This window comes from Eulemur rufifrons, chromosome 14 (assembly GCF_041146395.1).
Source record: "Eulemur rufifrons isolate Redbay chromosome 14, OSU_ERuf_1, whole genome shotgun sequence".
In the NCBI taxonomy this organism is placed as follows: Eukaryota; Metazoa; Chordata; class Mammalia; order Primates; family Lemuridae; genus Eulemur; species Eulemur rufifrons.
Window position 1 is genome coordinate 29,485,822 of NC_090996.1, and position 22,833 is coordinate 29,508,654.

At 42.2% G+C, this 22,833-nt stretch overlaps 1 protein-coding gene across 2 annotated transcripts in view; it reads left to right on the forward strand.

Annotated features, from left to right (window-relative positions):
- GRIN2A (glutamate ionotropic receptor NMDA type subunit 2A) overlaps window positions 1–22,833 on the forward strand; it is a 293,498-nt gene that overhangs the window by 150,068 nt on the left and 120,597 nt on the right. For both annotated transcript variants that reach the window (XM_069486138.1, XM_069486139.1), the window contains one exon: window positions 5,847–6,439. In XM_069486138.1, the coding sequence (XP_069342239.1) occupies window positions 5,847–6,439 (593 nt within the window). The remainder of the gene's footprint in view (window positions 1–5,846; window positions 6,440–22,833) is intronic.

Genomic DNA, 22,833 nt, shown 5'->3' on the forward strand with positions numbered 1-22,833 from the left:
GCCCGGAGAATTCTATTCATCTGAATCCTCGGGCGTATCAGGCTTACTTGATACCTTTACTTTTCCACTCATCCATGGAAATGGAAATAAAATATGTGTAAAAACTCAGTTGCTGCACTATGACTGTGAGAGTCACAGAAAGCACGTCGGGGCTCACCAGGGCAGGCCTCCAGCAGGAGAAAGCAAACTCCCAAGGAGTCTGTCTTGATCTTTCCTCGGGGGTTTCTGCATCATCCCCCTTGTTTGTGGGAGCCCACCCTGGCGGCAGCAGGAAGATAAACGGTGCCAGTGGGTGCGGGCTCTCTCGTGCTTCCTGGGGGTAGAAGCTTCCTGCTCATCTGTCTCCTCACCCGGTATTTATCAGGCCCCTTCTGTGGGTTAGACAGTCGTACGAGGCTTTGAAGATACTAAGTCGAACAACACCCATCCTACTGTTGAGATGAGACAGAGAAAAACCAATAAATCAGCTTTGGAGTTCAGATACTCAGGTCGCAGGAATTCCATTTCAATCAGACGGGCACAGGGCACAGACAGGGCTTATTTTTTTTGTAACTGTCTGAGTGATTCTAATGTGCAGTCAGGAATGAGCCCCTGCTGTGTGCAAGGCAGCACTGGACATGTCTCACAGTAACTGAGCCCTTGTCACCACAGAGCCAGGCGGTCTCAGGGACATCACTTAACTCTCTTCCTGTGTCATTATGAGAAACACCGTTTATGAGGATTTTACCACTTGACTTATCTCTTGGGTAGTCAGGATCAAAGAGATGACGGGGGTGGGCGTGCTCTATAACCTTCGCGACTGTGTAAGTGAAATGGAAGTTGCTATTAGACTCTCTTGAACATCAAGCCGTGGTATCCGTGGAGTCAGGCATCACCCTGGGGCCTCAGCAAGCTCTGGAACATTCTAGAACAGGATCTGATGCTCCAGACCTGATCAGATGAGACCTCAATTCTGGGGAGACTGAAACACAGAGACTGGAGCAGACACCCAAAGTCCCACACCCCCTGCCTCCCTCGCTCTGGGTTGGAAACAGTTTGTTCTGTGCTCTGCAGAGCAGGGAGCATGGGGAGGGAACGGCTTTTGCTCAGAACCCAAGTGGGTGTGTGAAATCTGTTCCTCTCCCCAGCTGCACACTCGGAGGAAGCCGAGTGCCAGAGGTGGTCGACACTGATCTGTAGCATCCGCAAACTACAGGTTGAGCCATGGTAGGAGGAGGTCAGCGCGGGAAAGGCGACCTCTACCATCCAGGCAGGGATGTTCAGGGGCTTGAAAGAAAGGGCCATTTGGCATACTGGATGCCAGGCCCTGGGAGTGTGGCCAGATTCCCCATAACCTCCTGCCAGTCCATAAAATCACCCTAGAAAAACCCAACGCTAAATGTGAGCCTCTTCAGGACCTTGCTCTGTGATTATATTTTGCAAATAACTCCACATTTCTACCCCTCTGAGGGGTATACGATGCCTTTGGTCCACAGGGGTTTGTGAAGTTGAAGTTTTAGATGCCAAGAGAGATGAAAGTGGTGCGAGGGTAACTGCATGAGGCCCAGGAAGGACATTAGTGACATTTTCTCTCCAAGCACGGATTCATTACTGTGCAAAAGCCAGTTCCTCCTCCTTGTCATGCAGTCTCCTTGGGCTCAGAACAAGTGGGCTGATTTGCAGCGGCCAGTGGGGATGTGGAACCAGCATGTCAGTGGATCGGGAGGTGCCTTGGGTTTCTGGTGCTGTCCGTGCAGTCTGCGGGACTGGGGCCGTGGAAGGCAGCACCGGAACTGCGGGAGTTAGGCATGGACAGACGAGCCACTACCAGTGCATCTCATGCTCCAACAACTCTGTGAGCTGCTGGTCACTATTCCCATTATAGAGATGAAGAAACTCAGACCCAGAAATGTTAAGCATTTACCCAGAGTAATATGGCCAGTTAGTGCAGAGCCAGGACTTGAACTCGGGTTTGGTAGACTCCAGAACCCATGATATTTCATCTATAAAGCTTGACTGGTTCACATAAAGGGGTAGGCTAGGGAGTTTGAACTTAATGTGGTATACCTAGGGGAGCCATTGAGGACTATAGAGCAGGGGAGTGGCATGGTTCAAGTGATGCTTTAGGAATTTCAACCAGGCAGCTATGAACAGAGTGAGTGGTTCAGATGCTCCAAGTCCAGAGTGTGAATTACCTCTTTGAGGGAGTAGCATAGTCCCCTGATGCGGGATACCAAGGGGGTATTTTTTCCCATGGGAAAAATAGTCACTTATATTTGCTGCGCACTTGATATGTGACAGGTATTGCACTGGATGCTTTGATGTAGGAGATTGTTTCATTCTTACAACTTGCTGAGGAAGTGCCATTATTGGCCAACAGTACAGTGCAGAGGTGGAAAGGTTGGGATCTTGATGGTAGGCAAACCTGATTTACTACCTGTGTGACCCCAGAAAAGGCACTCTACCTCTGAGTCTCTTTTTTTCATTTGTAAAATGGGCATAATACTGGTACCAACTTAGTAACGTGGTTGGGGGTGGCATTAAATGAGATAATATCTGGAAGGTATCTGGAAAGTGTTGAGCAACATGATTCTCATAGAGTACTTCTGGCATGTTAATGATGGTATTTATTAGCCCAGCCACACCCATTTTATAGATGAGAAAACAGGCTTGGAAAGGTTGAGTGGCTTTTCTTTTTTTTTTTTTTTTTTCCCCTCAAGGCCACATGATGAGAATTGAAGCCAATGAGAATTGCAAACTTCTAACCCTAGAAGTTACACTCGTCTCCATCCTGGGGAATGGCTGTTAGATCAGAATAGAGAGTGATGGGGGAGAATCAGCTTGGGCTGAAGTGTTACAAGACAGGGAATGGAGGCAGCGCAGAGCGAGGGATTTTGCACATGCTCTTTCACAGATGGCCGGTGCTGAGCTGGCTCTGGGCCGATGAACTGCTGTTCCTATGATTAGCTTTCTCCGTGATGAAGTTCACCTCCTCTACATGTGGACAACCAGAGAAGACTGCGTTTGCTTACAGCTTTGTGCATAAATCTCATGGATACGGTGGTCATATCTAGCTCAGAGCACCCGGAGCAAGGGTGTTGGGGGATCCCAAACTCCATCAACATCTCGCATGTTTGGCTTCCACCTGTCCACCAATACCAATGACCACAAGGAAGGAGCATGTGTACATGGGTCATTTCATAGACCCTTTTTATTGGGTTCCAGTTGTGCACTTAGAGTATGCACTGTTGAGAACCGTCTCTATTTTGCATGTACGCAGTGCAGGAAGAGGCTGTGCCTTGCCTTTTGCAGTCTGACGACTGGCTCCCTCAGAGGCATCGTTTCTCTGTGGGAGTCATTACATGTCTGTTGTAATTAAGTTTGGCACATTTCAGTCCCATCCCAAGAGGCCCCTGACGGTGTGTGAAGTTGACGAATGTACCTGCCTTTAGACTTTTCTTCTGTGCCGTCTTCTGTTGGTGGGTTCTTTATGTTGTTGTCTTTTTTGGTATTTAATGAGGTTTGATGGACACCTGCTGAGGTTTATAGGACTTCCATATTCTCCTCCTTATCCATAAAGGACATGCTAAAATATATTTGAGGCGTTGGAGGCAGGAGTGGTTCTTTAGGGTAGGTAGGTGTAGGTGATGATGTTGAAAGTTGTGCTTTGTTTTGGACATGCTATTCAAGATCCACACAAAACATAAGTTCAGATACTGAATTCTCCCCCTATAACTTTCTTGTTTAAACCAAGGACATGCCTCGTGGGCTTCATTCACATATTCATTTGCTCATGCATTCCCTCATCATCCACTTACGGGTATGACACGTGCCAAGTCTTCTGCCAGGTTCTGGGGACAGAAAGATGAGGACAGCAAAAATTTCTGCCCTTGAGGAGCTCACAATCTTGTTGAGATGTGATTTAAAACGATTCATCAATTCAAGAGTATTGGACTTCTCCAAAAGCTACTATAGGGAAAAAGATAATTATCCAAAGTCTTTAAATCTGTTACCCACTTTAATTGATTTAATTAGGTAAAATTCATAGTACTGTAATGTTGGATGGGGCCCAGAAGGCATTAATTCCTGTTTCTTCTCTATTCCTTCAGGCCACAGTTCCCTTAAATTATCTCCTAAACCCATGCATTTCAGAAAAGAGCAGTATTTCAGAGAACCGTAGCTTTTGGCCCATTCTGATAAAACTTTCAGTGAGCACCCACAGGAAAAATGATGCAGACTGGTTGAAGGAGTTGACGTGCACAGCTACAAGGTATTGTTCTGAAAGACATGAATAGAATCATCCACCCTTCATACTCGCACACACACACACACAATGGAATATCCGTAAGCTGTACTATTGAGATTGTGTTAGATACACATGGTAAATACAGAATGCAAAATAAAAACATGGCTATAATACAATAAGGACCCTTTGGGAATTCTTTCAGTTCCCAGAAAAAAAATATATCTCAGCATTTGTCAAATCCTGTTTTGCTGCAACACAGAGGCTTACCTTCTGTTTAGTTGGCATTTTTGCACCATGCCAGCCAGTCAATAACACAGTTTAAGCATCTGCTCTACGCAGATCTTCAATGATCCCAAGAAGGCTGTGGTTGAATCTCTAAGAGGTTGGATGTGGAGGTACAGAACTGGGGTCAGATGCTCACTGCTATGTGATCATTTGGAGCCTCATTTTCCCCCCAACTTCATCGGATCATTGTGGAGATTTGATGAGTTCCAGGGTTGTATGACCATATGCATCACCTGCCTTTTCTTAGTGGAATTTTCTTCTCATGATCATAGATTAGTGGAGATGTTAGGACCAATTATGCCCTTGAACCCAACGTTTGTTACCATGTCACTTTCCAGTGTGATAACATTCGGTGGCTTCCCCTTATGCTCAGGACAGAGTCTAAGCCTCTGGATATGGCTTCTGAGGCCCTACAAGGTGGGGCTCCTGCCAAGCTTTTCAACATCATTTTATCCTTCCTACTTTGTGAGCCATAATGTGTTCTTCTATGGTTTCCGAAATAGCCAGAATGTATCCCTAGAACTCTCTCTGATTGTAATGTCCACTCAATTCTCCTCTTCCTCATCTGGGTACTCCTTCAACATCTCAAATGCCTCTCTCTCAGTCCTCAGTTCATGGAAGTTGCTTTTCCTCAAGTTCCCATCAGATCTATGAAGGCAGAGACCATGTCTGTGTCTGTCTCTTAAATCATTATTTCCCCAAGGTCTAAAATGGTGTTGGCACTTGGTAAGGGGGTCAACAAGTATTTTCTGATTGAACAGATAGATGATCACACAGTAGGTGTTATCCTCTGTATCACATGGGGGTCTTTGGTTCATGGGACAGAAACTACTCAAATTGACTTACGTGAACATGGGAACCTGTTGGCTCATATAACCAAGAGGTCCAGGGTCAATGGCTTCAGGTACAGCAGACTCTAGGGGCTTCCAATATGTCAGAAATCTGTCTCTCTTTGCTGATGCTGTTTTGTCTCTGTGGCTTCATTTTCCAGTTATGAGTCTGGGGGCCAGATAGAATTTGTTCTTTAGGAACCATATGGACTCAAAGGAGGGAGGAGTGGGATGAACAAGAAGAGGCATGGCAAGCAGTAACAACAGACATCCTTCCCTGTATCTGGCTGTGAGCTCTTGAGAACAGGGGTTTCTCCTATCTCTATATTTCTAGCGTCTATTCCAGAGTGGCACAAAGTAGGTGCTCAGGTGTTTGCAAAGGGATAGATGTGTGATTTATTTTCCCTTACTTCTATGGAGCTTCTTTAAACCCATAAGACATAGAGTTATATATAAACTGCCTTCTGACTCATCCTCTGTTTTGCTTTCTTTTTACCTGTTGGCAGGATCCGACGTCTACCTTCTTCCAGTTTGGAGCGTCCATCCAGCAACAAGCCACGGTCATGCTGAAGATCATGCAGGATTATGACTGGCATGTCTTCTCCCTGGTGACCACCATCTTCCCTGGCTACAGGGAATTCATCAGCTTCATCAAGACCACAGTGGACAACAGCTTTGTGGGCTGGGACATGCAGAACGTGATCACCTTGGACACGTCCTTTGAGGATGCGAAGACGCAAGTCCAGCTGAAGAAGATCCACTCTTCTGTCATCTTGCTGTACTGTTCCAAAGATGAGGCTGTCCTCATCCTGAGCGAGGCCCGCTCCCTCGGCCTCACCGGGTATGATTTCTTTTGGATCATCCCCAGCTTGGTCTCTGGGAACACGGAGCTCATCCCCAAAGAGTTTCCATCAGGACTCATTTCAGTCTCCTACGATGACTGGGACTACACCCTGGAGGCCAGAGTGAGGGACGGGATTGGCATTCTCACCACTGCTGCGTCTTCCATGTTGGAGAAGTTCTCCTACATCCCCGAGGCCAAGGCCAGCTGCTACGGGCAGGCGGAGAAGCCAGAGGTCCCCATCCACACTTTGCACCAGTAAGAAAGGGCTCTTTATTTGTCTCCCAAAGTGGGATCAGAGTTTTGTTGTTGTCTTTTTGTTTACATACTCCTTGATGAAAAATACGCACTGAAAATGCAGAATGTTGTGTGTGTATTTAGGGGATTTTTATTTTGTTCTCCCCTTTCTGCAGCTCCTTTGTTCATAAGATAAGTAGCATCACACTTTAACGATTTTCTACAATTTGCTTTTTTTTTTTAACTGAACAATATCTCTTGGAGACTTATACTTGGGATCTATCATATATCTGTCTATAGCTACATCTTAAGTATATTTACATTCTTTATAATTCACAAAGATTTGGACAAGTCTAACTCCAGAGCCTACATCACATTCCTCCATATGGATTTGCCATGATTTATTTATTCTAACTGCATAATCATAGAAATTTAGGGTGTTTTTTTTTCAGATTTTTTCCTATTAGCAGCTAAACTGTAATGATAATCACTTTCTTTGTCTCTTTATGCACATGTGCAAGTGTTTTGCTAGGGTTGATTCTAAGAAGTGAGATTTGGGGTCATAAGGCATGTGTATTTTAAAGTTTAAACATCTCTTCCCAAATTGTCCTACAAAGTAACAGTCCCAATTTACCTTCACACCAACAGTTTGTGAAATCACCCAATTTCCCACATCCTTACTGACACGTTACGCTTTGGGAAGACTGCCCACACTGGTACTCATGGTCTATGCTTGACTTTGTATCTGGATTTCTTCCCTTCTTGTATCCTACGTGTTTTTGTAGGTCATTGGAAACTGTGGCAAATGTCACTCTTAGAGCTGCATTATATTCCATCATATGGATGTATCGTAATTTATTTAACTATCCAATCTTGGTTGAATTTTATGTTTCTGAGAAGTGTCATTGCTCCTTCTGGGAGTCATTATGGCTCAGCTGTTGAGATTTAGAATTATCACTCCTACACCCATTTTGCATGTGGGTTTTTTTTTTTTTTTTTCTTGTCTGGTATTCACTGATTTGACCCATACTTCATTCTTCAGATAATGAGTGGTGTAGTACTGTGATGAAGGGACTAGATTCTGGAGTTAGACTTGTCTGGGTTCAAATCTTCTCTCATCCACTTTCTATATGACTTGGACAATCATATTACTTTTCTGGGTGCCAGGTGTTCATTGCAAAGTGGTGGAAATGACACTTCCTTTGTAGGCAAAGGTTCTCAAACTTCTGCATGCATCGGGATCTCTGGGAAGGCTTGGTAAAACACAGACTACTGGGCTCCATGCTCAGAGTTTCTACTGTAGTTGTAGATCTGGGCTGGGCCCCAAGAATTTGCAATTCTAATGAGTTCGTGGGTGATATTGATGTTGCTGGTGTGGGGGCCATGCTTTGAGAACCAATGTTCTAGGGGTTTTCTTGAGTGTTAAACGAGGCAATGCATGCAAAGTGCTAGTTGACACAGTGCCTACCACCTGGTAATCATTTAATAACGTTCAGAGTGACTAGTCAAGTTTTTGGTCATCAGAAATTGCAGTCAGCAGATCATATTGGTTTACTTCCAGCAGAATACTATATCACTCTAAAATGTCTCTGGAAGGTTTTAGGACTTTGCTACAGTTCAGAGGTTATATTAGAACGGGGGCTGCGTGTGTGTGTGTACAAGCATGTGTGATGGAGTGGATAGAGTATACTTCTTTACAATCAACATACACCTGAAAAACAAACTCTTGAATTAAGCAATCATGCTCCTTTGACATTTTCCCTTCCCCTCTTTAGTGATCCTGTGTCTACGCTGCCATTTTCAGCATTTTAAATAATTGTCCGAATACCAGGAAGGAACTCAGATAAATCAGGAGAAGACAGGCAAGGCTCTTACAAAGGCAGGATGGCTGCCAGCCCAAAGACAAGCACTGGGATAATGAATTCTGACTCCCCATAGTAAGATGTGCCCTGCAGCTGGGATATTCAGAAATGTATAATTTTGATGGAAACATAACTCAATTTTAGGGCAATTGAAATATAATATGTACAGGAAAAGGAATTCGAGAGGGATGATTGGCAAGACATGTAGATTCCTTTCTGGCGACCACCCCAGATTCCATTCTTTAAAAAAAAAAGAAAAAATACTGCTGCCGTGAAATGCTGTGGTGCTATTCCCAGAAGTTATGCCTTTAAATGCAGCAATTTGGTAAATGATATTTCAGCCCCAGAGAAGCCCTGCATCAAGTGTGGTAAATCATCACACACTTCTTGGTGTTTAATGAAACATCTCTCGGTTCGTGGAGGGCTGGCAGTGCTCGCTCTGCGTGTGAGGTTGGATATGGCACAGGCAGCGTCTCCTTTCTCTCCAAGAAACACTTGCCCACCACCACCGTGTTTCTTACACCCACCCCAGGCAAGAGTGGACGGCTGCCAGGCTGCCCTTGACTGGGGCGAGAGAAAGCCCAAAGAAGGCAGTGAAAAAAATAAAAACACCAAATCAAATTAGTATTAAGGGAACTGTATTTTTCTATCCTCTACCCATCACTCCCTCCACCCAACAGCCCCTGTGCTAGCCCCGGGAATACTTAGATGGGTTAAGATATAACTTTTCTCCTTTAAGACCTCACAGTCTGATGAAGATGGGGGAAATTTGTCTGAAAACAACCTCAGGTAATAAGAATTATTTTTTTTAATACTGAAAAAAAAAGAATAGTACAGAAAAATCCAGACTATGATAAAACACACAACCCCATAGTCACCACAGAGAACAAAGGTTAAAATGTTGAAGGTTAATGTTTGTTTCAACATTTTAAAAGAAATAAAAAGGTAATGATACTGTAGAAGTCCTGATTATTCCTCTTCCCGGTCCCATTTTTCTCTCCTTCTCTCCACGAGAGGGAAGGACAATGTGATGAATTTGGTATGTATCCAAATCCACGCACATGTTTTTGTACTTTCCATACAGTTGTATATGCCACTGTACTCCCGATACATAGTTCTTTTTTTTTAGTGTACACAAATAGTTTCTAGAATTTCCTTTTCTTCAACCTTATGTGTTCAAGATCTCTCTAGGAAGACAATGTAATTCCAGCATAGTCATCTTAATTGTTGTTAGGTATTCTGTTGTATGAGAGTTCCATTTTTTTTTTTCCTAAAAGTTATTCTCCTTTGATGGACACTTAGGTTGTTGGTAGTAAGAAACCTTCAGTTTGGATAGCTGAAGACAGAGAACAGATATATCTGTAGCCTGAGTTGGACCCATCAGCTTGTTCAGTGGAACCCTAGTTAGAGGTTCCTCACTTTAAGCTTAAAAAAATTACATTTTTAGCTGGATAAAAAGTCTTTCTTTGCAAAGCATCTGGTAAACAAATAGTTCTCATTCTTTCCCTGATGTAGTATGGAGAGTGCAAATAGCTTCAGAAGAGGTTCTGATGAATTCATTCCTGATGGTCTCATGATGAGTTACTGAGGGGATCAGGGGTCCAGCTTTGACCGGTTGAGAACAACATCTTGGGCCAGGTAGATATGTCATTTGGTTGTCCTCACGGACTTTACTCATAATCTCATGCAAAGAGCTTGTGCAGTTAGTACATTGTAACCATGGCTTATTGCTCATGAGGCTGGTGTGGTACAAGGGGCTGCTTTGGGAGAGATGGCATGTCCATGACCTTACCATTGACCTGTTTCTGCCCATGGGATTTCAGGGGGAAAAAAAAAAGTAAGGGAAAGGAGGAATTTTTTTTTTAATGTTTAATATTCCTGATTTTACAAAAGACACTTTGAAAAGAGCAGTCAGCATTTTCCAAAGTTCAAAAATAGCTCAGCCATGTTATATAACCTCCTCCTCGCTACTGCAAAGTTATTAAACATCTGTTCCTTCACCAAGCACGGAGCATGTCACTGGTAACTCCCAGAATTGTGACTGTAAACCTTTACCTGTTTTGCTGTGTGGAGCCCAGGCTGGTCTGCCCAGTTCATTAGTGGCTAAGACCCCCAGGAGGCAATGTGGCATCGCGGTTAAGAGCATGGGTGCTGGTGCCAGGCTGCCTGGGTTTGAATCCCTGATCTGCACTTTCTAGACCTAACACTTTGGGTGAGTCACTTAACTCCTCCTAGTCTGCTCCCTCAGGTGTAACATGGAGATAAGAAAAATATTTGCCTTTTATACCACTGCCTGGCACATGGAAAAGCAGTCTAAAGATGGTTACTACTATTGATAAAACTTATAGATGTAAAATCATGAGTGAAACAAGTGTATCTGCATACCAAAGCCCTTGATAATAGCATTCATTCATTCAAAAAATGTATTTAGTGCCTTATATATGCTGGGTACAAATTATCCACAGGTGGTGAGACGCAGAAAGGCCACCCTGTAAATACTGGGTAGGGCAGGGTTGTCGTTCATCTGTTCATCTTTTATTTATGAAGTCAGGCTTCTGCTTTAAGAAGCAACAACATTATAAATTATTACCTGGACTGAAAGGGAATTTGGAAGGAAGATGGATATGGGAGAAACAGTTTAACTCATGTCCAAGTTACACTGGTACTTCTTTCAGTCTTCTAAAATAACCACAGGAGAAGTTCCTGGTTTAATGACCCATTAAGAGATTGTACTAAACCTCATTGGCATATTTTTATTTGATAATCAGAATTATCACTGTTGAGGTTTTTTTTTTTTTCATGCCTATAACAGAGCCTGCTCTGTTAATTCTCTGAGCTTGACTGGAGTTAAAACTTCTCTGGGTGAATGTGATAACTCTTTGCAAATATTTATCTGTGGGATCACCATATGCTCAACAAACATTTCTGGCAGTAACATCAGGCACCCCAGAGACCAAGCTATCCTGCGAGCCTGTGTGGTACATCTGACTGGGACTTTGGACTCAGGAATGGGGGAAAGGCTGAGCCTCAGAGTAAATCAGTAAGAGATGTGTAGCGAGAGAATCCAGAGGCATGTGCCAGCTTGGGAGCACAAAGCACATTCCCCAAGCCTATGTGACTTTGTGCAATGTGAATTTAAACAGTGCTGTGTTCAAACCCTCTTATTATCTGGGTTATTCTGAGCAAGTTGCGTAACTTCTTTGAGCCTCCATTTCCTTGATGGTAAACAGAGAAAATTCCAACTATAGGAGAATGATGAGGACAATTACATGCACGTAATATACTTAGCCAAGCATCTAGGATACAGTCAGCACTCTGCAGATGTTAATTCCCCTCCTTCCCTGGAGATGCACCGGCCTCCTCGTGTGTCCTGATGGAACCGTGCGAGGTGGGCTGAGCTCGCTGGGTGTTCAGGCTGAGCGCTAAGTTAACAGCCTCTCTTCAGCATCCTCTCTGTTTGTGGCATCTCTCCTGGAACACGGCCCTCCCTTTATTGGCTGGGAGTCAAAAGAACCGTATGCCAACCCTGCAATGCAAGTCAATCATTTCCAATTGGCACCCAGTGAATAGCTCGACAAATGGTGGAAACCTGATGCTGGCAACTTGGAAGGACCAGGAGTTGGCCGTGCCTTTACCTTGAGGGAAAGGTGGTTTGGGTTGTTTTGAGGTCACACAGAAAGCACCAATATTGTTCAACTTTGCCTTAAGCCAGATGTACGTCTTTGGATTTTGGAAACAGCATGCCTAACAAAAAGATGCACTGATGTGTTTCTTCCATGGCTGAATACTGGAGAAGTTTTCATTCTGAAACCTGGCAATTTGGTGATATATACTAATTATTTGCTATAACTCTCTTCTGCAAAAAGATAAAGCAAATAAAAGCACCATCTTTATTACTCTGTATATTGCGGTGGGAGGTCTCAGTGTGTAAGCACAGAGGACAGTTGGGAGACTGTGGCATAATTCTGGCAGAGAGAAGGCGGTGACTTGGATTACAGCAATGGCTGTGGCTTCGAGAAGTGGGCTGGCTCAATGCATAGTTTGGGTATAAAATGAACAAGACCTGCTGGATGAATATGAGGTGACACAAGAGATATAATAAACAATAATTTTTTACTTGTACAGCTGACTAGATGGTGGAGCTTTTTACTAAACAGAAGAAACTGGGAAAGAAGAGTTGAGGGACAGGGAGGCAGGAGCAACACCTAATTTCAGACATGTTAAATGGGACATACTTTTAAGGTATCCACGTGGGACTCTAAAGCAGGCAGTTGGAAAAGACAGTGCGAGCTCAGACTAGAAATACAATACACAGGCTTTGAGCTTATCGATGGCAGTGACAGCCCCAAGATTTGGCAAGATCACCAAGGGGAGAAGGAAGACTCAGAAGGGGCTGGGCTCAAACCACGAGGAACTTTAACCATAATTAGTAAAAATCCCTCAAAGGGAAGGACGATACTGGAGAGAAAGAGTTGGGCTATGAAATCCAGCCTTTCCTCACATGGAGACTCTCAATATTTTTATTTTGTTTGAAGCCTGATGGGCATTGGTAGAGTATCTGCTCCATGCTAGACATCGTAATAGGTACCATAAACCTTCCAAAGATGTATAACCCATGGCCATGGCTAATCTATCTGGGTTTAGCCAGTGCAACATACTAAAGTTAATCATATCAGCAGGTTTATTTAATCAATACATTGAGACAGTAAAATCAATTACGTGATGAACTGCCAGGCAAATCATCCCAGCCATGGATGCTTTGAGTCGTAGGAAACCAGCACCAGGCTGGGCTTGAGTCACCGCAATGACAGGGAGCTAAGCTTTGGGTCTGGATGGATGAGGAGGTGATAGTTTAGGCAGGGGGGAAACCTCTGCCTTTGTTGCATTCTGGATGTGATTTAGGGAACATCTGATGTCATACAAAATGGCAAAGTTAAAAATCCTTTCTACCAAAAAGGAGAAACATGTGGCAGAGCATGAAGAGGCAGGTGCTCAGGGCTGATTTATGTACACGCTGTCCTGGGTTTGCTTTCCCAAAGAGTATCTTCCTATGCACCTCCCTCTATGTGGGACAGAGCCCTCCTTGTCATCTCTCCCAGGTGGGAGCTAGGGAGCCAGCACAGGTCTCTGCACCCATTCTCTGCCTTTCTCTCTTTGCTTCTCTGCTCTGCCCTTCTCTTGCTTCCATGTGGATGCTGCCTGCCTGCAGGTGTGACTGAGCCCCCGTCCAGATTCCTGGTGCCGCAAAGCCTGGCGCGGATCCCAGAAATGGAGGCGTCGCTGTCCAGCTTGGTGGTGCTAGCTATGTTCTGCGTGGGCGTGGGAGGCCAGCCATGTTTTTACACGGGCCTCAAAGTTTGGTGAATGAACTGGCAGATCTGCCGATGTCTGGTGTGCTGTTGTCCAAATCCCACAGCCGGTTTCCTGAGGATTTGCTTCATTTGGGGAAGTCCTGGCCAAACACAACGAATCAACAATACCGCTCAGTTCTCACCTGATAGAGAATAGCTCTCCCTGGACATGTGCTCATTTTCTTTTCATTTCTATCACTCTTAATAAAGGAAGTTTAAAAATTTTTAATTTAATTAATGCATCATTTTGTGTGAGGAGTTGGGAGGAAACTTTAAGTTTCATAGGTTATAGTATGTAAGTATATGTATTCTAAAATGTGATGTATTGAAAATGTGAAAGTACTCTAATGTATTGACTGCCTCCTATTTGCCAGTCAGTTTAATTATATTACTTTTAATTCTTAGGTGTGAATTAGGATGTTTTTATGGCAGGTAACAGTCAACTTAATTCAAAGTTATGTCCTTGAATTATTTCACATAACAGAAATTCCAGAAGTAGTTTGGACTTCAGATGCAGTATGATCAAGATTCTATTGATTTTTCCTGTGATCATGTGACTGCACTCTTTGGGGAGTGTGATCTTTTTTCTCATTTTTTTTTTATTCTTATTTCAGCATATTGTGGGGGTATAAAAGTTTAGGTTACGTATATTGCCCTTGCCCTCCCACCCCCCTGAGTCAGAGCTTCAAATATGTCTATCCCCCAGACAGTATGCATTGCATTCATTATGTATGTATACACCCATCCCCTCCCCCACCCACATCTGCCTGACACCCGATCAATGTTATTCCTAAATGTGCTCTTAGGTGATGATCAGTGAAACCAATTTGATGGTGAGTACACGTGGTGCTTATTTTTCCATTCTTGGGATACTTCACTTAGTAGAATGGGTTCCAACTCTTTCCAGGAAAATACAAGAGGTGCTATAGCACCATTGTTTCTTATAGCTGAGTAGTACTCCATGGTATACATATACCACATTTTATTAATCCACTCATGTATTGATGGGCACTTGGGTTGTTTCCACATCTTTGCAATCGTGAATTGTGCTGCTATGAACATTGACATGCAGATGCCTTTATTATAGAATACCTTTTTTTCCTTCAGGAATATGCCCAGTAGTGGGATTGCTAGATCAAATGGTAGTTCTACTTTTAGCTCTTTGTGGTATCTCCAAATTACTTTCCACAGAGATTGTACTAGTTTGCAGTCCCACCAGCAGTGTGTGAGTGTTCCTATCTCTCTGCATCCATGCCAACATTTTTTGTTTTGGGACTTTTTGATAAAAGCCATTCTCACTGGAGTTAAGTGATACCTCATTGTGGTTTTGATTTACATTGCCCTGATGATTAGAGCTGTTATTTCTAATCATTATCAGAACAAGAACTTGATGATTAAGGCAAGCCGATATTAGAAGGAGCAGCAGCAGGAGGTTTCAATATCTCCCCTCTAGGGATCTTTATACCTGAGTTAGTATGATTGGCTCTGTGGACAACCTGAGTCTCTCTTACCCCATATGCTTGCAGCATTACTGCTCAAACATTCCTACCTAAAGCTGCTGGTGAAATCATATAAAGCCCTGCTGGTTTATGATTTTCTGTGACCGGAGACTTCCCAAGATTGGAGAGGCGCTTTTACTATTTTACCCATATTTTCTCAAAGCAAAAAAATAAAGATGGCTTCAAAGTTCCAGCTGGTATATCTGGGACATAGTTTTCTGGGACCTAGTGGTCATTTTATGTAGCTGTAGGTCACAAGTCTCCTTCTTTGTTCAACTTACAGGTGAGAATTTGAGTTGGTTATGCCTAGAGTAGCTTGTCCAAAGGCAAGAACTTACTGAATTATCCAAGGAGAGTTCTCATCTATCAGATAGATTAATTTGTATGTATTCTTTTAAAGCTGGAAGAAAATATTCTCTCTGGTGGGAGGTGGCATAGGTATCCAGCTTTTCTGCAACATCATGAAATTTGTCAAATGAACAGCATTTATTAAATTTTCAGAAGTCATTACATGAAAAAGACCCTTTATCCAAGTTATCCCTTGGCAGAAATCCAGGCCTCTTCGGGAAACTGTTCTGCACTCAGGCATGAGGTACGTCTTCTATTAACCAAGTTAATGGGCATTTGGCCCTTTGCATAATTAGTTGTTGCTCAAGAAGGTCAGGAATTGATGTCCACACAGAGGTTTGTAGGCCTGAGGGCATGAAGAATGTGTTTCCTGACAAAAATAATGGAAAACTGGGTCCAGATGGGTGTGGGTGTAATTCTCAGGCAAGCCATATTCCCTGAGCTCATCAGAGTTTTTGTGTGATGGTGGAAATATTACCCAAACTAAGAGTTAGAACATGGGGTTTTAATCCGTGCTTGTGCCGGTGTATGGCTGTAATCTCTGTTAAGATTCTTAATTTAACTGGTTCTAAGATTTTTCCTCGTAGATTGATGGATTGTGTTGGCTACAATAATCTGGAATTGAATAGCAAGATGTCAGGGTAGGGTGGGATGCTGGAGATCACTTAGGCCAATAATTTTTAATTATTTTTCTTCCTTGTCCATAAGGAGGCTCTTGGGTGCTTGTACAATGTCATCAGAGTCCCTAGGGTATAAGTGTTAATTCTCCTCCCCCCTTTATTTTTCCCATTCAAGAAAACATTAGAAAGAAAATGAGTAATGACAGGGATTCTGCTCTAATTCATATTTTTAACAAATAGTTCATGACAAATTCATAAAAATATATTAGTTGCAACAGATTATTTTCAACTGGTTTTACAAAATCAAAATTGTAAATTAATTCTATGCACTGTAGTACAGACAAGGAAATTGAGGCCCCAAAGAAACAGGGTTAATTTTTCACTGTCTGGTTAATGGCAAAGACATGATAAAAGCCTCATTTTTCTTTCTCCCAGACCTAGGTGTGATGCTTCCACGACATCCTGTCCTCTTTCCCTCTTTGTCCCATGATTAATAACAACAATGCAATGATAAAAAACTCCAGGGACCGTGCCCATTTTATCTTTGCACACCAGTACCTGTTACAGTATAGACAATAAATATATGATGAATAAGTGCATAGTGACAATTGCTAACACAGCACTTGTTCTGACCTAGGTGCTATGTTAAGGATTTTTACATGCACCATTTTATTTTTATTCTCACGACATCTCTGTGAAATAGATTGTGTTGTTATTCCCATTTTCATACAAGAAAAATAATCTCAGAGAGGAAAATGACTTGCTCAGGCTCAGGCTCATCAGGATCAAGGTGACCTCTCTGACTTTAGCACCTGGTCCTCTGATTCTCTGGCTTCTCAGAGGAAACAAAAGGCTCCAGGTGTGTTTTCATGAGGCCCTAGGATGTCTTTCAGTGCCACGGTGCCCATCCAAAGATGCTCCCTCCCTTGTGGGCAGGAGTCAAGCGCTTGTCTTTAAAGCTAATTTATCATGAAAGTGTGATTGATGACAATTCATTTTACACACTACAAACCCTTTCTGAAAATGTTAATATTCTCACCATCGATATCAATTATTATTATTATTGTTGTCATTATCACAGGAATCTATGTTTGGCATTACCAGTGATAAGGCAGGCAGAGAACAAAGGGAAGAAGCTGGACTTTCCAGCGAGAATTTTGATGAGAATCGTCAGGAGCCCAACTGCACAGTCATCAACTCCCTTTAAATTAGTTCTACGATGAGTCCCTCAAGACTCTGTGCACCCCTGAGGAGGGCCCGTAAATAGTGACTCTACAAAGAATTAGTCAAAAACGTCAGCGAAGGAATCTTAGTAATTCTGACTAGGCAGAAGGAAGGAAATAGAAGGTAGAGAGGAAGAAGGAAGCCAAGATTTAATTTTGATACTGGGTGCAAACCAGTTCATAATGGGGTTGTCTGCCTTGATTTTTAAAGTGTTCTGTTCACACACATGCAGGGAGGTCAAACCACTGGTAAATACTTTCCATTCAGTTCAGGAGATGGTGGGGAGTAGGGGGAGAGGAGGGATCCATCATGCTTCCAGACTATTTACTTGAGTTTAAACTTTATCTTGAGTTTAAACTTTATCTTGAGTTTAACAAATCTTCTTCTTTCAAAACAGAGCATTTCTTAAATAGACTCAGAGCTCTGAATGCAGGACTGGGAGAAGGTGTTTGTCTTTAGCCAACTAGGTGAAAGCAAAACAAAACAAAACAAAACAAATAGAATAAAAACAGTCCCCTAGACATCTGTTACCCACGTTCATCTGCTGATTGCCTGGAATTTATTCATTCACTTGTTCATTTATTCATGCATTTGTTTGTTTTCATTCATTTACCCTTTCCTGTGTTCTACTGAGCACTTTCTATGGGCAAGGACTTATAGTCAGTATGAGACATACACAGTGACGTATGAAACAGACAAAGGCACCCTACCTAAAGCTCTCATTCCAGTGGGGAGATGAAAAATAAATGAATACATATAATGTCAATTTGGTATTGATATGGGCAGGGTAAGGGGATAGAGAATGAAGGAGGGTTATTTTAGGTGGAATGGTTGGGAAGGTGGAATGGTTGGGAAGGTGAAATTTTGGCAGATATCTGAATGAAGTGAACAATACAGTAATGTGACAATGTGGGGAAAGAGAGATCTGGGTGGGAGACCAGCAAGTGCAAAGGCCTGAAATTGGGAAATTGCTTGGAGGGTTTGAGGAACAGTATGACAGTCAGAATGGCAGAAGCAGATTGGCCAAGTGGGGCATGCATTGGAGAGTTAGGCCAAGCTCTGTAGGGCCTCAGAGGCCATGGTGAGGGTTTTGGGTTTTCTTTTGAGTATTATGGGGAGTTTTAGTGGGGAAGTGAGCTATACTATTGCACTGATCTCTGAGTTTGCACAAGTTGTATCCTGAGCCTGATTTATTTTTCATTTTCCGTGTGCTATTTCATCTTCCATCAGAAACAAGCTCTGCTTGGTGTGGGGTGCAATGCAATTGCTTTCCTGGATTCCATCCCTCCCCTCCCCATCTTGCAGGCCTTGGTGGGTGGGTCCTATTTGGCCATAGCCAATCAGAACCGTCTCATCCACTTCACTACAGTGATTGGTTTAGGAATGGACATGTGATCTAAGTGGGTCTAATAGAAATTTGGGCTATTTGATATATGTCAAGTGCATAGATGTGAGGCCTGGAATTTCGGCTGCCATTTTTCTACCATGAAAGAAGCTGGGCTGAGGTTAAGGGTGATTCACTCATGGGGCAGAACTAAGAGAAGCGTGGTATGGAGAATGAGCCAGAGCCATGATCAGACTGCACCTGAAGTCCACCTGACCATGGATCTTTTCAGCTATTAACCACCAAACTCCCTTAGTGGTCCAAGTTAGATTCTGTTCATTGTAACCAAGAGAACTTTGATGGATATGCATGTTTGGCAGCTGATCTGTAGTATTATGCTAATTAGTAGATGTATTATGTCCTTTAAGTTACATGGTTGCATTTAACAAAGCTGAATGTGAACAACAAAGGGATAAGTAAGAATTTCAGAAAGATTGTTTTACACTATACATTTTGGCCTTTAATTCTGGATGGAAAACTCCTTGATGGACATAATTTTTGCTTGGTGTGTATTTGTAGCTTTGGGAGGATTCAAACCTGTATAGTAGTCCCCCCTTATCCGTGGTTTCATTTTCTGGGGTTTCCAATACCCCAGATCAACCATGGTCCAAAAATATTACGTACAATAAAATATTTTGAGATTGAGAGAGATCACATTTACATAACTTTCATCACAGTATATTATTATAATTGTTCTATTTTATTATTAGATATTGTTAATCTCCTATGGTGCCTAATTTATAAATTAAACTTTACCATATTATATTAATTTGTAAATTAAACTTTAGCATAGCTACGTATATGTAGGAAAAAACAGTGTATATGTGTGTGTGTGTGTGTGTGTGTGTTAGTATGGTTTGGTACTATACAAGGTTTCAGGTATCCACGGGGGCGTCTTAAAAACCCCGTAAGTAAGGTGGGGGGGGGTGGGGTTACTGTACATCCACAGGCTTTAGGATCAGATTCCAGATTTTTCTGCCACTTATTGGTTACTTGCTCAAACCTTGAGCAAGTAACTAAATACATCTGAACCTCATTTTTGTCATCAGTAAAATGGAAATAATACTTGTCCCCACTCACAGTGGGGGAGTTTGTGAGAATTAAATAAAGCATGTAAAACATTTAGCTCAGTGCCTGGCACATAGTGAGTGATCTATGTTAGTTCTTATATAATAATATAATTCTCAAAATAACCAAGGAAAGTGGAACAAAAAATACCACCTAGACAGCAGAATTGCTCTGCATAGCTTAATTAAGTGTGTTTCATTACTCTAACTCCCTGAGGATTTTGAAGGAAAAGTAGATTTTTAAAAAAAATTTAGAAAGACAGGCTCATTAACTAATAAAGTGGGGAAGGGGCAATCTTTGGGCAAAAAGTAAGAGGGAGAAAGTGGTGAAATTGTGGAGTAGTATGCATAAGTACTGATGTTATCTTGCTCCTTAGACAGCAAATGCACGCATAGAGCCACATAACCATGTCTTTCCAAAGGACTTTTTTTTAAATGTAAGAACTTAGGTTTTGTATAAGAATGTGATGTTACCATATTTTATTTAATAAAGACTCCAGCAATTATAAGATGATCTTTATTTGAAGAAAAATTTAAGGGCTAAAGATGTGCATTTTAGAATTGATACAATGGAGTAACAGTGTATGCTACGTGCAGTGCTCCAACTAGCTATGAGGTAGGTGACTGTTATCCTCCTTAGACATATGAGAAAATTGAGGCTTAGGAAAGTGAAGTGCCCTTTTCAAGGTCATGTTGCTAGTGGATAACCATCACAATTACATTCATCCATTTATCTGAAGAATTAATTTATCCACTGTTCAGTGCTAAGCCCTGCGGGGGATACACCAGTGAAAACAACGGTGTATGGCCCCTGGGGTTACAGTCTAATAGGGAATTTAGACAAAACATGAGTAAGGAACCAAATAAATAAAATAATTACTCTATATTATGACTCCTGTGAAGAACAGATATGGGGCACTGAAATAGAAAACATCAAGGGAAGGGAACATCTCCGTATATGGTAAAAGAATGCCTCCCTTCAGTGATAACATTTCTACTGAAAGCTCAAGGATGAAGAATCAAACATGAAAAGAGCCAGAGAAAATCATTCCAGGCGAAGGGAACAGACTGTGCAAAGTCTCTGAGGTAGGAAAAACTTTAGCATTCATGAGGAAATGAAAAAAAAAATGTTAGCATGGTAGACTCAGTTTTGGGTCTCTCTAACTTCAAAGGCTGTGCTCTTAACCATTAATCAATACTCCTTCTGCAGAAGGGGAAGTTGAGTGTTTGAAGGCCAAGAGACACCGTGAAGTGGTGGCTGTCACAGGAATGCTTATCCCTCCTTCCCATCAATTACTTAATTCTTCAGAAGAGAATTCTTTTTGAACATTATATGACCAACCTCATCCCCGCCCTGTGAAAGCTGGAGGAGATGTTTGCTTCCATGTGGGATGTGGGTGGGGGAGGAGGACTGGTGGGAAAAGGGTCATGGCTTGAAAATGTTGGCGAAGGGGGGATGGTGGAAGAAGAACTAGAGTGGGCAGCTGACCCGGAGCCAAAGCCCTAGTCAAGAAGGCTGAGTCACCGGCCAGCTCCGAGGTGGAACGCTAGGTGTCTCTGTTGATCCACAGCAGCATCGCGGAAAGCCCATTTCACTTGTCATGGTGTTGCTCTGGCTCTGAAAGTTGTGCCTTTTAGTTCCAAATGGTTTTCATCTCAGGACCTTCCTTCCCAACAGGAAGCATTGAAAATAAGGGAAGAATGAGAAGGCCTTGACTTATAAATACCTGCAGATTTAGGGTGTATGAAAAACTCCCACTCTCCATCTCTGGTCCTCTTGAGAAGTTGGGTGATGCTTTAATGTTACTTTCTCTTTTTGCTTTTTCCAAGGACTTAGGTCATGAAGCTTTGGACTGTTGGGAGGATCTGTAGCACAATGGGACCTCATTTTTCCTGGTTCACCTCCCTTAACTAGACATAATTAATAATTATGATAACATAACAGTTCTATGAGTTGCATGAAATTATTCCCATTTGACAGATAAAGATCATAGAGGTAACATAATGCACCCCAAATCACAGAAAGACGTTGATCCAACTCTTATTCCTCCAAATCCAAAAGATAAAAGTTGCAAAGGCTTGGAAGATATGAGACTGTTACACCTCTCTCAACAATCTCAGGGAGGAAGTAAAATGTTGATGAATTAACAACTAATGGTATTACCACTTCTACAATAATTAGCATTTATTGAGTGCCTAGAGTGTGCCTGGCACATTGTGCTAAATTCTTTCTATTTATTAGTTAATTTAGTTCTTACAACAACTCTGTGAGGTAGATTCCATTATTATTTCCATTTAACAGATGCGAAAACTGAGGCTCAAAGAGATGAAGTAGCAGCTTACCCCAGTCCCCATAACTATAGGTTGTTAAGTATGAAACATCCAATTTCCTTAAGTACTAAGTTTGACAGTTGATATCTCTGACATTTCACTTTGACATTTCTTGTTTTATTTTTATTGTGAAGGTGCATCCTAAGTCTTTCAAATGCACATTTTGGCTTGTGATTATCTTTCAAATATTTTTTTAGAGCAAGTTTTGTAAAACCATGGATAAGTCAAAAACTCGTGTTATTTTCAAATATAATTTCCGTTGTGGAACCAATGTGGCTCAGACAACTCGATACATCAATGAAGTGTTTGGCAAGGATGTGGCTGATGAATACAGTGTGTTGATGGTTTAAGAAGTTCAGTTCCGGTGATTTTAATCTTGGAAATGAGCCATATGGGTGACCTGAGACCGAGGTGGATAATGATGAGCTGAAAGCTGTAGTGGAAGCGAATCCATCTCAAACTACTTGAGAATTAGCAGCAAGGTTTCACATTACTATTCCAACAATATTGGACCATTTGAAACAAATCATCAAGGTAAAGAAGCTGGGTGGATGGGTTCTACATGAATTAAACAAGTATCAGAAGAGAAATTGTCTTGAAGCTTGCCTTTCTTTGCTGTCAGAACATAAAGGCGAACCATTTCTCCACTGTACTCTTACATGTGATGAAAAATGGATTCTTTTTGATAATCACAAGCATTTGGCACAATAGTTGAATAGAGAAGTGCTG